Below are 15,006 nucleotides of genomic sequence, written 5' to 3'. Positions count from 1 at the left end.
TTGATAGTTCTCGGTGAGAAACAGATCAATATTAAAGTCATTTTTACTACCAATCTCCACGTTCACTTTCGTTCGTTTTTGACGATTCGCATTCTCTGTGCATATCTCCACTTACTGGACAGGGAGGAGACTTTATGGTAAAAAGGACTTAAATATTTATGCGTTTCTCACCCACACCTATCATATGCCTTCTGAAGATATGGATTTAACCACTGGAGTTATGCAAATAACTTTTTAGCTTTTCTGTGCTTTTTGGAACTTCAAAGTTCTGGCCACCATTCACTTGCATTGTATTGACCTACAGAGTGGAGATATTCTTCTAAAAATATCCTTTTGTGTTCAGTAGAAGAAAGAAGGTCATACATATCTGGGATGGTATAGGGGTGAGTAAATTATGATAGAATTTTCATTTTTGGGTGAACTATCCCATTAAAAGACAATTTTTCCTGTGCTCATTTCTTGTCTGTCCCATAGTGTGATGGGAGTGGGGGGGGGTGTTGTGGCCTCTATTATTGGAAACTTTTAATAATTCGCTCTCAATAATATTGTTCAATAAAATGTATTTATATGGTTTTAGCTTTAAATTTTTGGTTAAAAGGGCAAATGGAATGCTCCAGAAGAATTTATGCATTTCTTTTCATTTGCTGGCTCTGCATTCTGGGCTTATGCTTTACAGAGGTGCCCACTAATATTCACGACACAGCCTTATTTAACGCACACACACACACACACACACACACACGGAAGTGCACACAAATACATTAGATAAATGGTTTGAAGTGGGAAGCTTTGAGAACTGTCTTGTTAACCATGAAAGCCTGTGGTCTAAACTTATAAACTGCATTAAACCTACAAGATTAAAACCGCTCCAGGCAACGTATTGTATGTGTAACTGCACGAGTCAGTATGAATCTATAAAAGCAAAAAGCTCTAATGTTTGGTTGTTAGTATGGAGTATAGAGTATGTACTGTCAGTGCTTTCCAGGGATGATGAATACAGTGTGACTTATGATGATTCAGCATTGTTGTTGGCCGTGGTGGTGCTTTTCTTCTTTGGCTGTTTCTTCACCGTCTTGGTGGTCTGGCCAGATTAACAGAAAAAACAAAAGGAAGAGAAAGAGCATGCATAAAAACCCCATTTACTCAATATAAAAATACACTAAACTACTCAAACAACTAGACGAACGGAGCACATTTCACAGTGCAGGCACATGCTCATCGTAGCACATACACACGTGGATGCACATTTTCAAATTTAAAAAGATATTTCTCAATCTAATTTTGTAATGAAACAGGTGGCTGTTGCAGACTATTTCAGAGAACTACCACAGATTTCTAGTGGCAAAAAAAGCTTTTGGTTGTGGGAATAATAAATAACTTCCACAAAACTTCTAGGCTAGAACCATATAAGGGACAAGAAGAAAGCTAAGCTTTACAAATAAGTGAAATACAAATTTTCATATTAATACAATAGTATATATTGTATAGCTTCGGAAGACACAATATAACGCACAAATCATGGACTTTACTTTTTTGTGCTTTTTGGAGCTTGACATCCACTGGTCACCATCAACTTTCATTTTAAAGAAAAGAGCTGGGTGAACATTCTGCAATTTATCTCATTCCTAGCACTGGGCAATATATTGAATATTCACAATATAATCACAATGATTTTGCTGTATATATATATATATATATATAAGATTAAGCAATATAGTGAATATCGCAATTACATAAATGTGCTTTTTATTTGGCCATTAAGTTTCATGAAGAGCATCATAAGACTAATTTCACGATCTTTTGGGTCTGCACAATTAATCAAAATAACATCCAACCGGTTATATGGTCATGTGCGATTATTAAATGGCAAAAGGCTGCAATTAAAGACAGATCCACATGGTCTGTGTGCACTTCAGAATAAGAACATGGGCTCCCTTTTTTTTTTTTTAATTGCTTTTAGAGCAGTTCACATGCACTGTGAAAAAACAGAACTGCAGGTTCAAACATTCGCGCAATTCCAAATATTAGTAACCGCTACAAGTTAAGAAAATCTATAAATGCAACACAGTATAACAGAAAAGGAAATAACAGCATTTCAACAGATGAGGAACATTGTTAGTTGTCAAACACATACTGACGCTGCACTTTCAGTGTCAAAATAAAAGCTTTAGGTGAAGGTGAAGTAACTAGGACAGAAACATATTACTTTTGTATAAAACAAATCTAATCCTAAAAATAATAATGGTAATTCTGTATTATTCTATCATAACTAACTTGACTGGGTCTCAGAGTAATAATTTATTATGCAATATGAAACTAGCTTAAAACAAATAAGTGACAAAATGTGGGAAACATGCCTTCATTATTTTGAAATAGATTTTCATTAAATGCCTTTAAAATATTGAATCTACTTGGCTACAACGGCTGTTTGGATGAAATTATGGTTCCTCTGATTCAAATCAGTTTTGAGCCATTTCAGAGCTCGCTCGCTCACTCGCTCGCACGTACGGACGCAATCATTCATTCATTTAGCAGACGCTTTTATCCAAAGCTACTTAGTTCAAAGTATATAGTACAATAGTACCATGCTCTACCAGTTGAGGTACAGGAAAATCATTTAATTTTGTAACAACATAGGGATGAGTAATTAATTACTTTATGTCTCTGTGAACTATTCCTTTAAGAAAAGGGGGCCTGGGTAGCTCAGCGAGTAAAGACGCTGACTACCATCCCTTGAGTCGCGAGTTCGCTTTTCTGAATAGTCTGTCTTACTGATGCAATACACAAATACTGAAAAAGCAACAACTGTCACAACAACAACAACGTGCTTTAAATTAGGAACATTTTCTCACACTTCCCTGAGTAAAGAGCCATCCACCCTTGCCTGAATCATTGCATTAACTTAAAAGTCTGAATAAATGGCTGATGCCTAATAAGAGTCAGTCTATGACTAATAAAAGAAACAAAGAGTGTACCTCTGTCTTGGCAACTGAGGGTTTCTTAGCTGCTTTGACACTTGCGGTGCGTTTGGGGACCTTGTCTGCTGCATCCTCATCTGAATGCTCAGTCCTGCTGTCTGATTGATCATCAGACCGGGAGCTGTGCAGTGACTCATTATCAGCTGGTATGGGCATGGCACGAACTGAGGAGAACAATAATGAAGGATAGACTTTGAGACTTTGTAATTCCTTCAACCCTGCAGCACATGCTAACACAATTTATCCCAATGTTGACATGTTATGCTGTGCTCTATATGAGCAGCTGAAGAACGTGTCATGTTTCTGAAACCTTTTTATTAGTGTTAAGGCAGCAAATGGTTTGAAGAGGTTTTGTGTGGGTCTCTCAAGTCCCATTCAAGACCTCATTCAAAGCCTGATCCATAAAGATTTCTAAAGTGGAGCATGTTGCTTGTCCATTCACAATGTAGCTTTGACGCCCTGTAATTCAATGAACATGCTAATAGAATCACCACCGATCTCATTACCTCTGTGGAATCTTTTTTGCTGTGATTGGGCTACTTGGATTGGGACAACATCCCTCAGATGGACTCTAACCATGTGGGCTATGTTTGGAATGTAATACTAGTGTTCTGCTCATGGCATAATGCTCAATATTGTATGCTTTCTACTATATTTTGAAGAATCAAATTGAAACAATATGCAGTATGCAACAATGAACAGTTAATGCAGCTCCATTCCACATGACCTCACTGCATGTTTAGTTCAGCTTCCGGTTCTTTCGTCACACTGGAAAGGTTAGCTGGAAGGTCAAGTCTCATACAGTACATTTCGGGATACAGTATTCAAAGCACTATAGACTGCTGAATAAACAAATGTAGGAAGTCTGTGAATTGTTTGTTTTTTAACACCATGCCAGCTTCTATTTTCATCTGGTTTAATATATAAACTAACAATGAATGATACTTCTTCAGCATTTATTAATCTAGGTTAATTTCAACATATACCAATGCATTTTTTAAATCGATTAGTTAATGCACTATGAACTAACCTAAACAATTGTATTTTTATTAGCTAGCATTTACAAAGATTAATAAATGCTGTAAAAAAAATATATTTTTCATTGTTATGCATTATCTAATGTTAACAAATGGACCTACCTACCTACCTACCTACATACATACCTACATACCTACATACATAAAACCATTCCAAGATGTTTAAAATGCATTGTTCATACAAACTCTGACACAAATTCTGGACTGACTTTGTTAAACACATTTTCAAACAACCTAGAGAAAAAGTATGAGTAGTAGGATTGTATGCGGTTTCAATCATTGTCATGCTCTTCTCTCCATAACACCCTCTGCCTTTTTCCTCTTGACCTCCTTCATGGGTGACAGCCTTTAAATATTTATGAATGGCATGATGACGGCATGTGAAGAGGTTAAATGCTGAGGAATCCTGCCATTTAGGGCCCCAACAAAGAGTGAGTTGCGTATCAACAAACTGCAGAAGGCATTCACCCCTCCTCTCTCTCTCTGTCATCCAGTGGGCAGCCAAATCACATGCTGGTCACATCAGCATCGGCATTATAAACAGGCTGGGACAATAGCTGCCTGCAGAGCGGCTATAAGTGAGTCAGCACACGCACACACTCTGAAAAGCACCTTGGCCAGTGTGTTTGAACAGGCTAGGACAGACTATTATAAATATTTGAGTTTTTTCACACAATCGGTGTGTCTGTGCTGAGTGTACATTATGGGGGTTTAGTATAGTGAGAAAGTATAGATAGGACTGTAGTTGCACTGTATGTTACCTGTGCGCATGGCTGATTTAGCACGTGGTAGCGTGGCTGCAGTGTGGGTGTCTTCTGGCAGCTGCAGCTCGTTTTCATTCTGAATCAGAGTCAAATCCTGCATGCTGAAACTGCGCAGCTTATCCGATAACACACCTTGACCCTGTAGGATTTAAATACACAAAGACACTGCAAGAAAAAGGTCTGGACATGCTTGAATAAATTTGCATCTCGTAATCTTGAAAACCTATTGATCAAAAGGCTTGATAAGAATTTTGTAGACTATAAATTGTGCCTACATATGAATGTCTTTTCAAAACTACATTTTTTATTTTTTTTAATTTATGAGTTAGACAAAGTCTCATATCACATTTTCTTTTACAGTTTCTATAAAATCACAAACACCACTGCAACTGAAAATAGTACATAAAAACAAAAGATCTCATAAACCCTAGGGCTGTTAATGGCTTACAAATGTTTAACTAATTAATCACACATTTTTCTATGATGAATCAAGATTATTTTTTAATGTACCATAATTAATCAATTATATTTGCTTTATATAATGTCTCAAAGATATTGCAAGAAATTGGTTAGTCATATTTGAATTATTTAAATATCTAAATGTTCAGTTGTTTTGAGGATAGAATTGATTAGACACATTTTCACAGGTATAAATCTTTGATTCAAGCATACGTACAGTATAAACGCCATCAATTCTGGGCAAAATCTTCTGCCATTTTCCAGTGGACTTCTTAAAAATCAAATGGTTAGATTTACTAAATATCAAGCTTTATTGGCAAGACTAACTTAAATGCACATTGCCAATGCATTATAAGACACTATACATAGGGCTGAGCGATAAAACGATATCGATATTTATTGCGATAAAACAAAATCCATGACATCGACAATAAGCTTTTGAGTAATATTCTATATTTAGCATGTGTTCTACATCTAGACATGCGTGATGCTAAAAACACTAGCAGTTTGGCTTTCTCATCGAATGTTTCCACTGGCGCGTAGTGAGCAAATGTGAGCGAGCACTTTCAATTCCTTCCTATGGAAGCCGAGTATCAAGCTTGCGAGTTGGATTGTAAAATTGACAGCAGCACGGGGCAAACGGTTCCCTAGCGCTGGGAGTGGTTTTGTGCTGATTTCTTCCACTTCAGTGGAAATGCTGCCTCAGACTGTATGAAGTTGCTATTGCCCCCGCTACGCAGGTCGCCGCGTTCCGGATCCGGAACCCAGATTGATTCCATCTTGACTACAAGACATCATGACGACCATTACGCCCACTCATCGTCTCTAGTGAGCAGCGTGACAAAACAACAGTGCCGGTTACATTATATCTGATCTTTCTGCACTGTATTCTTGAATATTTTTCTCTAGCACTGAAACACACTTCACTGATGCCCTGTCCCGGTCCGCACCCGCTTCCTCTTTTCCCCACATGTGAGTAAACGTGAGGTGCGTTTTTCCAGAGCGCCTTTAGAACATAATGTTTTTTCTTTCTAAATTTTGTTTTATTAATCAGCATGTTCCAAGCCTTTAATAATAAACTAATACATTTCTGTTCTAATTTTGTGAAATGATTCAAGTGTCTTCATCTCTGACAAGGATGAAAGACAAAACAATTACAAGTTTGTTGCCTAGTCTTCCTCACTTTAATGAAAATAGAAAAATGGTCCATTCAGACATTTTCAAACTTTTCTCTCTGGAGATACCCCTGAACCCCCATATAGTATCATTCATCAGTCACAAGGGCTTCTATGCCCCCATACTTGGATATCTGTATGTAAAGAAATATGAAAATAATTTTAATGTAAAAAAAAAAAAAAAAAAATACACATTATATATATATATATATATATATATATATACAGTGAGGAAAATAAGTATTTGAACACCCTGCTATTTTGCAAGTTCTCCCACTTGGAAATCATGGAGGGGTCTGAAATTGTCATCGTAGGTGCATGTCCACTGTGAGAGACATAATCTAAAAAAAAAAATCCAGAAATCACAATGTATGATTTTTTAACTATTTATTTGTATGATACAGCTGCAAATAAGTATTTGAACACCTGAGAAAATCAATGTTAATCCTTAATACAGTGCAGTCGCCCTGTCCCATGTGCAGAAAAACACCCCCAAAGCATGATGCTACCACCCCCATGCTTCACAGTAGGGATGGTGTTCTTGGGATGGTACTCATCATTCTTCTTCCTCCAAACAAGGTTAGTGGAATTATGACCAAAAAGTTCTATTTTGGTCTCATCTGACCACATGACTTTCTCCCATGACTCCTCTGGATCATCCAAATGGTCATTGGCAAACTTAAGACGGGCCTTGACATGTGCTGGTTTAAGCAGGGGAACCTTCCGTGCCATGCATGATTTCAAACCATGACGTCTTAGTGTATTACCAACAGTAACCTTGGAAACGGTGGTCCCAGCTCTTTTCAGGTCATTGACCAGCTCCTCCCGTGTAGTTCTGGGCTGATTTCTCACCTTTCTTAGGATCATTGAGACCCCACGAGGTGAGATCTTGCATGGAGCCCCAGTCCGAGGGAGATTGACAGTCATGTTTAGCTTCTTCCATTTTCTAATGATTGCTCCAACAGTGGACCTTTTTTCACCAAGCTGCTTGGCAATTTCCCGTAGCCCTTTCCAGCCTTGTGGAGGTGTACAATTTTGTCTCTAGTGTCTTTGGACAGCTCTTTGGTCTTGGCCATGTTAGTAGTTGGATTCTTACTGATTGTATGGGGTGGACCGGTGTCTTTATGCAGCTAACGACCTCAAACAGGTGCATGTAATTTAGGATAATAAATGGAGTGGAGGTGGACATTTTAAAGGCAGACTAACAGGTCTTTGAGGGTCAGAATTCTAGCTGATAGACAGGTGTTCAAATACTTATTTGCAGCTGTATCATACAAATAAATAGTTAAAAAATCATACATTGTGATTTCTGGATTTTTTTTTTTAGATTATGTCTCTCACAGTGGACATGCACCTACGATGACAATTTCAGACCCCTGCATGATTTCCAAGTGGGAGAACTTGCAAAATAGCAGGGTGTTCAAATACTTATTTTCCTCACTGTATATATATATATATATATATATATATACACACACACACACACACACACACACACACACACACATGCATATACACTTTCATTATGATTCAAAATTAACAGATCATCTTATAACATTCAGATCCAACTGCACTCAATTGATAAACTCTATTTCTTCTATTTTCATAGAAGATCCCTCAGACACCACTGCATTGGCGGTGTCTGGGCCCCCAACGCAGTTTTGTAAAGACTATTTAGAATGTTTAGGATTTTGTTTTCTCTTTTTATGGAAATTCAAAAAAATTTGCAATGTGCAAATGTGATTGAATATCGTGATAAATATCGATATTGAATGATATGAAAAACAATATCGTGATAATATTTTTGGCCATATCGCCCAGCCCTAACTATACATACAGTAGGGTTGGGCAATATGACCAAAATCGTATTAATCACAATACGAGTAATTTTATATCACGATATAGTTTTTTTTTTTTTTTTTATCAATACAAATTGCTTAATATACTAAACCATATTTTAATACCTATTTTTGCAAACACTGCAAATACTTCCAAAAAAAAAAAAAAAAAAAGGCATTTTGGGCTTTCATCATGTTCTTTGGTGCGCTTCATTTGAAGAAGCAATACAAACTGCATGCACTATTGGTGATTATCATTGTGTGACAGTTTCCAGATAAAATATTTTCTGCTCTGTGTTGGCGTCTGTGAACCAAAAACTCAGATGTCACACCTTTTTTAATAACAAGCTCCTCTTCATTCTTGTTTGGTAGTATTCTCATTCTGTGGAGAGGTTTTTCAGGGTTTTTCCTGGGTCAAAAATTATTTAGTAGCGCAAGTGATCACGCTCTGCGCTCTCCTTAAAATATCGTGAAGCCAGCTGGATTCGCATGCACTTGCGAGCTCCAGATATAGCGCACGCTATGCACATGAAACACAGATGAGCTTGTCAGATGAGAAGCATATTATGAACGCTTATGAAGCGTCAAACTCAAGATGAATGTCATTGAATTTGCTCGGGCGGCCACCAAAAACATTTATGACATAAAACCTTGCCCGTGGTTCTAAAGTTCTCTGCCCACTGATAGATAAGCCCACGCTGTGCACATTTACATAACGATATACACGATATGGCAAAATCCCTATGGATTGACACTTTATATCTTCGCCACGATATCAGCCCTAACATACAAATACAAAACAAATTGAATGCTGAAGTTTAATTTGCTGAAGTTTAAAATCTCTTTTGCGCAGGTTCACTTTGGATACTGACTGGTTCAGATGACAGTGAGTGAGCGCTTTGTGGCAAAGAGAAGTAAAATGGCAGCTGGAACATATCTCTCCCACACTTGGCTCACCACTTGCAGTGAAGCCTCCATTCTCCGTACTTCAAATCTGCTCCCCTGTTTATAATGCCCTGGACAGGCGCTGTGCCTGCACTGCTCCACACAATCAGTTTCTGTGCTATATGTGCAGTCAAGTCGAGCCTGTACCTCTTGAAAATTTATTTATACCAATTTTATCCACAGGAAGTGAGGAAAAACTTCAGGAAGTGAAACCAAAAATGGATAATGCATACATTTTTTTTCTAATAAACAAATATTCAAGAAAATGTTAAATCCTGTGTCGTCTAACAGTTATTTCACCTTGGTGGCAGCTGTGACTGCTGCAGTGGCTGCGATATTGAGGCCTCTCTTCCCAAACCGCATCATGGTCTCATAACTGCGGTCTTTAGCTTGAGTTATGTACTCATCAATTTCCTGTAACACAAGACATACAACACAAATACATTACACCATATGAACAAAAGTTTTATTACAAAATAATTGGGCATGTTCATTTGTACCTTCTCTTTATTGGAGAGCGTGGGATGCACAAATTTGCGGTACAGCACGCTGGAGCCCTTGGTATACGGGGACAACAGCCAGATGACAAATGCAATCTTCAGCTCAAAGTAAAATGGAAACCTGGGAAAATGGGAAGTCAAAATATGGTCTGATTGGAGAGAATAAAAATTATATTTGCACACAGATATTTGTGAAGCTTTATCAAATGGGTGAATCTCACAAAGCCATATTTTACGAAACCTATTAAAGGTGCACTCAGTATTTTTTTAAGTATGTCGAAGTATGGCTAACACTGACACCTTGTGGCCTGGATGCTGCATAATTCAAACACAGTAGTTTTCAGTTACCAATAACGTTGTAGAAATTCACCATGCACAGGAAGCCAGGATTAATTTAATCCATGAATGAAAGTGTCCAATAACATGGCAGTTACTGAGATTAAGCAAGTAGTATTCAGCTAGTCATGTGACGCTAACATGGCTGCCCCCATTAGGCATGCCTGCTCCATGTAGAATAAAACAGCTTTTATAAGGTTACTGATATGACTGAAATCTTCATCTCACATGAGTGGACATGATTTTATTAATGTTTCAGAATTCATTTATTTCTTCAGAAGTAAAACTTTTTGAATGAGGAAAAAAATGTCTAAGTTAACTTTGTATTGACATTATTTTCATAACAAAAAATTATCATGTGTCTCCCTGTCCCCTTCTACATATCGTGGCCAACTTTGGGATAACGTTGAAATTCCAAACAATTGTGAAACACTACGAAATATGTATAACCGAAAAAAAAAATATTCTGTAAACGGTTCACCCACCAGGAGAGGAACATATCCGTGATTGTCTCAGCTGCTGTAAAAAGCGCATATACTATCCAGTACATCATCCATTTCACCTAAGAATGGAAACACAGACACATATTAAAGCACAAGTGTACACACACCTCTCATGACATCTGCATGCATTCGGTCACATGCGGTTACTGAACATAGCCTTGTGCATTATGCAAAAATGGTTTATGAAAGTTGTGTGATTGCCATATCACAAGCAAGTTTGGTCTCCATCTGTTCACACAATAACATTATATCCAACTGAGCAATTATCAAAACGATATAACACCATTGCCTTCAAAAGCAGCACACGAAATCCAGATCCACAAGAAAACAGATTAAAGGGTTGTGAAAGATACAAGTTGCTTCCTAAAAAATTCTAAAATAATTAAATGTGCCCATATTTGTCAAGATGAGATAAAATGGCCAACTGCTGCCCTATTGATTTCCATAGCAACCAGTAACCGGAGAATACAGATACTCTGAACTCGACCATCTGGGTGTCAAGAGATCAATATGGTTTCCCAAAAATATACAAAAACATGATACATACATGTAGCTAATGATTTATATAATCTATGTATATTTATACTAAAGGGCCAGTGAGGAAAATTAAGGCTTTCTGAAGTTAATGGGAAACCATATTAGATACATTTTTTTATAACATTATATTACAGTATATATTGTAGGACTAAGTAACATCTTCACACATCAAATGAGCATGAATAGCAGCTGTTGCACTTAATTTACAAACCTAAAATAAAATGTAATGGTTTTAATGAACCAGTATTTTCGATTCGGTTTATGTGAACATTTTATATAAAAAAAAATTTTTTTAAAAAAAAAGGGTAAAACAGAGAGACGACATGAAGCCAAATACTCACATACTCCTTGACGTTTTTCGTCTTCACAGCCTTATAGGAGGAATAGGCTGGATAGAGGGTCCCAAAGGCCAGGCTGCAGGGAGAAATGACCATCAGACTGTAAAATGAAAGCATGCTTCCTGACCCAGACAATGCAGACAAGTTCATCTTACCATTACGCAATTAATTTAAGCATATACAATTTCACTTGCACAATTACCTTAAGTATACAATATAGATACATAAGAGGCAACATTGTACCCAGTTTCATTCTAACATGTTAGGGGAAGAAAAGATATCTCTGGTTCATCCAGTAAAAATCTATTTATGGATGTGCCAATCAATACAAGAATATCTGATCAAAATGTTTAGAACAGTACAGTTTAATTAAAGGGATAGTTCACCAAAAATGTATATTCTCTCATTTATTCACTCTCATGCCATCCTACATGTGTATGGCTTTCTTTCTTTTGCTAACACAAGATTTTTAAAGAATATGTCTGCATTGTAGGTCCATACAATGCAAGTGAATGGTGACCTAACCTTTAAAACTCCAAAAGGCACATAAAAGGCAGCATTAAAAGTAATCCGCACAACTCTAGTGGGTTAATCCATGTCTTCTAAAGAGATACAACTGATTTTGGATGAGAAAGGACCAAAATATAACTACTTTTTCTCTTTCAAATTGACATCAACAGTCTCCTTGGCAATCACGATTTCAAGCTTGATTACACTCCCTAGCATCATCTAGCCCTCTGTGCATGTGTCAAACACTAGGAAGTGTAATTGGTCATTGAGACATTTTGGTCTGTTGTCACCCAAAATCGATTGGACTGCTTCAGAAGATATGGATCAAATCACAGGAGTTTTATGGGCTATTTTACGCTGCATGAATGTGCTTTTTGGAGCTTCAAAATTCTGGTCACCATTTTCTTGCATTATATGGTCCTACAGAGCAGAGATATTTTTCTAAAAATCTTTGTGTTCTGCAGAAGAAAGTAATTCACATCTGGGATGGCATGAGTGTGAGTAAATGATCACAGAATTATAATTTTAGTGTGAACCATTCCTTTAAAAAGCAAAGCCATTAAACTTGCAGTAAACATTACTAGTCCTGTTTTACTCACAACCATGTTTCAAGGTGCCATTGAAGGCAAACACTTAGTATCTGAGCCATTAAAAGAAAATAATTTATGATGGAATAAGAGTGAATGGAGATTAATCTACACACAAAGGGACAAAATTAGACACAGACGTGCATGCGCATGTGCACTACGTGCTCTAACACACTCTCCCTCTCATACACACAAACAGATATGTTATTTTGTGCTGATGTGACAAGATACCAGACATTCTGCAATGACGAATCCAATATAGGCTGTCGGGATACAGGGCAAACCACTCCTACCCACTGCAGACATCATCTGATATGTGTCCCAGTCACGTTTCATGTTCACTAGCTTAAAGGAATATACAGTAGTTAAATAAAAAATTAAAGTAATTTACTCACCCTCATGTTGTTCCAAACCTATATTGTTTTCTTTCTTCTGTGAAACCCAAAAGGAGATGTTAGGGAGAATGTTAGGGACTGATGGAGTCTGTCACCATTCACTTACATTGCATAATTTGTTCCATGCAATGGAAGTGAATTGTGAATGATGCTACCATTTTAAGGAGCGTCTCCTTTTGTGTTCCACAGAAGAAAAAAGATAAATGGATCTGGAACTATATGAGGACCAGTACTTTTCTTTTTGGGTTACCGATCCCTTTCAGCACATGCTTTTACCCATGGTTGTGTATATTGTGCATTTATTTTTGTTTCTATAAATGTGCATGTTTGTGTAGAATGCACACTGTGTAATGCACAGTGAAGCATGAGAGGATGAAAGCATGGTATTCTGGCGCATGGCAGATCACATGTCCTCTGTCCCATTTTAACAAGCCTGACTCCCAGAATACATCTGCTTGACACAGTTAATGCCACTCCAAAGAGCATTCCATAAGATATAGCAAGACCACAATAATGATCAATACATCCAGGCCTTTCTGCCCAGCACATCCTATTTGGAATACAGCCTGAGCGCTTGCCGTAATCAGTTCATCAGGAAGTTAGTAATCTTACTTGACAGACTCAGTGTGATCCTATGGGAATCAAAGTCACCTGAATGTGTAAATCCCACTCAAGTGCCCACCTGAGACCCACACATACAGAACAAATGTGGGATTCATATGGCACAGACTGTCCTCCTGCACATGAAATAACTAACAGTTAAAAATTTAGCTGGGCAGGTAGGCCTTAAAACTGCTAAACACTTCGCAAACCATCTCAAAAAGACTTCGATCCCAATTTCCAAATCTAAGCATATGTTGACATCAAAGCACAAGAGAGATGATGTCATGGGTGTAGTGAATGATAACAGCTGGAATGCATTAAACCTGCTCATTTGTTTCTGTTTTTAAGCCCAAATGTACTTATTTGACATTTTCTACTGACGTAATTGGACAATTAAATTACACTATTATGCATATTTCGTTCCAGGTGGAAAGAAAAACAGAAGCAACACAAATGGAACCCTCGTCTAGATGAAGTCATCGTTTTGTTATTTTAATTTAGTCATTTATTTAATTAATCAAAGTAGACGATTATCTTTAAATCCCTAAATTTAAACTAAAGCATTTCAAGGAGAAATTAAGCAAAAATAATGTGTTTGCAATGAAAAGCGTCATGCATCCGCAGCAACACAACAAAAACGCGCGAACCGCATAAACACTCACACCACCATCCGCGAAATAATCCACGACACCATCTTGATCTTTGTGGGGAGTTTTCCTTATTTTAGCGGATTATTCTGCACCTCCATTCCGACAAGACTGATGCTTAATATCAGGATGAATTCCAGCCGATCCGATGTCTGAACGTCTCTCAATGGAACGGTGATAACACAAGCTACCGGAGAGAGCCGCTGCATATGCGCTGTCACCTCGCGTCTCTTAAAGGGACAGCGACATCTTTACACTTGCTCCGTTTATTATATATATATTTTTTTAATTGACATAAATGACAATTATTTTGTTACTCAAACATATGAGTAACCATAGCTTCCAAAAAAAATATACTTAAGTTTCTACAGTTAGTGTTGCTTTGACAAAACCATCAGTATGGGTTCTCCTGCAGAAATTAAACAGTGAACTTTTCAAAAATTGTCATTTTAATGTAACTTTCTAATGACAGCGGTTGCTCATATTAAATGATCACTGTTAATCTTGATGTACTATGGAAACTAGTCAACATGTCCTTTGTGTTGTGAGTGATTCATGTATTAAAGAAAACAAATGACTGAATATATATGAAAATTGATGGCAAACGTGTTTATTGACGAATTATTATTTTTACATTACAATCTCGTTCCAGTTATTCAACCAATGATATATGGGCAAATTGGCGCCAAACTATCAACTCTATGCCACGATGACGTCAACCGTTCTGCTATTTGAATAACTGTTGTGAGCCGACAGATCATTATCCCTTTAGTCAGTAGCTTTTATATCATACATTCGGGCATATTCATCTCCCTTAGAGCAGGTAAGCCGCAGTTATCAGTTTTCTTTTATAA

The 15,006-nt window shown here is 37.3% G+C and overlaps 1 protein-coding gene across 1 annotated transcript; it reads right to left on the bottom strand.

Annotated features, from left to right (window-relative positions):
• Nucleotides 1-385: 385 nt before the first annotated feature.
• LOC127660103 (receptor expression-enhancing protein 2-like) lies at nucleotides 386-14,321 on the bottom strand. The gene is made up of 8 exons (XM_052150185.1): nucleotides 14,168-14,321; nucleotides 11,414-11,486; nucleotides 10,518-10,594; nucleotides 9,697-9,817; nucleotides 9,497-9,610; nucleotides 4,777-4,918; nucleotides 2,976-3,142; nucleotides 386-1,081 (listed from the first exon to the last, which is right to left on the bottom strand). Exons 1-8 carry the CDS (start codon nucleotides 14,197-14,199, stop codon nucleotides 1,007-1,009), a joined length of 801 nt encoding a protein of 266 aa, XP_052006145.1. The 5' UTR covers nucleotides 14,200-14,321; the 3' UTR covers nucleotides 386-1,006.
• Between the last annotated feature and the right edge of the window lie 685 nt (nucleotides 14,322-15,006).

Source organism: Xyrauchen texanus, chromosome 19 (assembly GCF_025860055.1).
Source record: "Xyrauchen texanus isolate HMW12.3.18 chromosome 19, RBS_HiC_50CHRs, whole genome shotgun sequence".
Classification (NCBI taxonomy): Eukaryota; Metazoa; Chordata; class Actinopteri; order Cypriniformes; family Catostomidae; genus Xyrauchen; species Xyrauchen texanus.
This window is presented reverse-complemented; position numbering and strand designations above follow the sequence as displayed.

Coding starts and splice junctions, on each gene's coding strand:
- LOC127660103 (XM_052150185.1), bottom strand. CDS start 14,199: ATGGTGTCGTGGATTATTTCGCGGATGGTGGT. Junction 9,818..10,517: donor ACGGATATGTTCCTCTCCTG/GTGGGTGAACCG, acceptor CCATTTTCCCAG/GTTTCCATTTTACTTTGAGC. Junction 4,919..9,496: donor CAGTCACAGCTGCCACCAAG/GTGAAATAACTG, acceptor TAAATCCTACAG/GGTCAAGGTGTGTTATCGGA.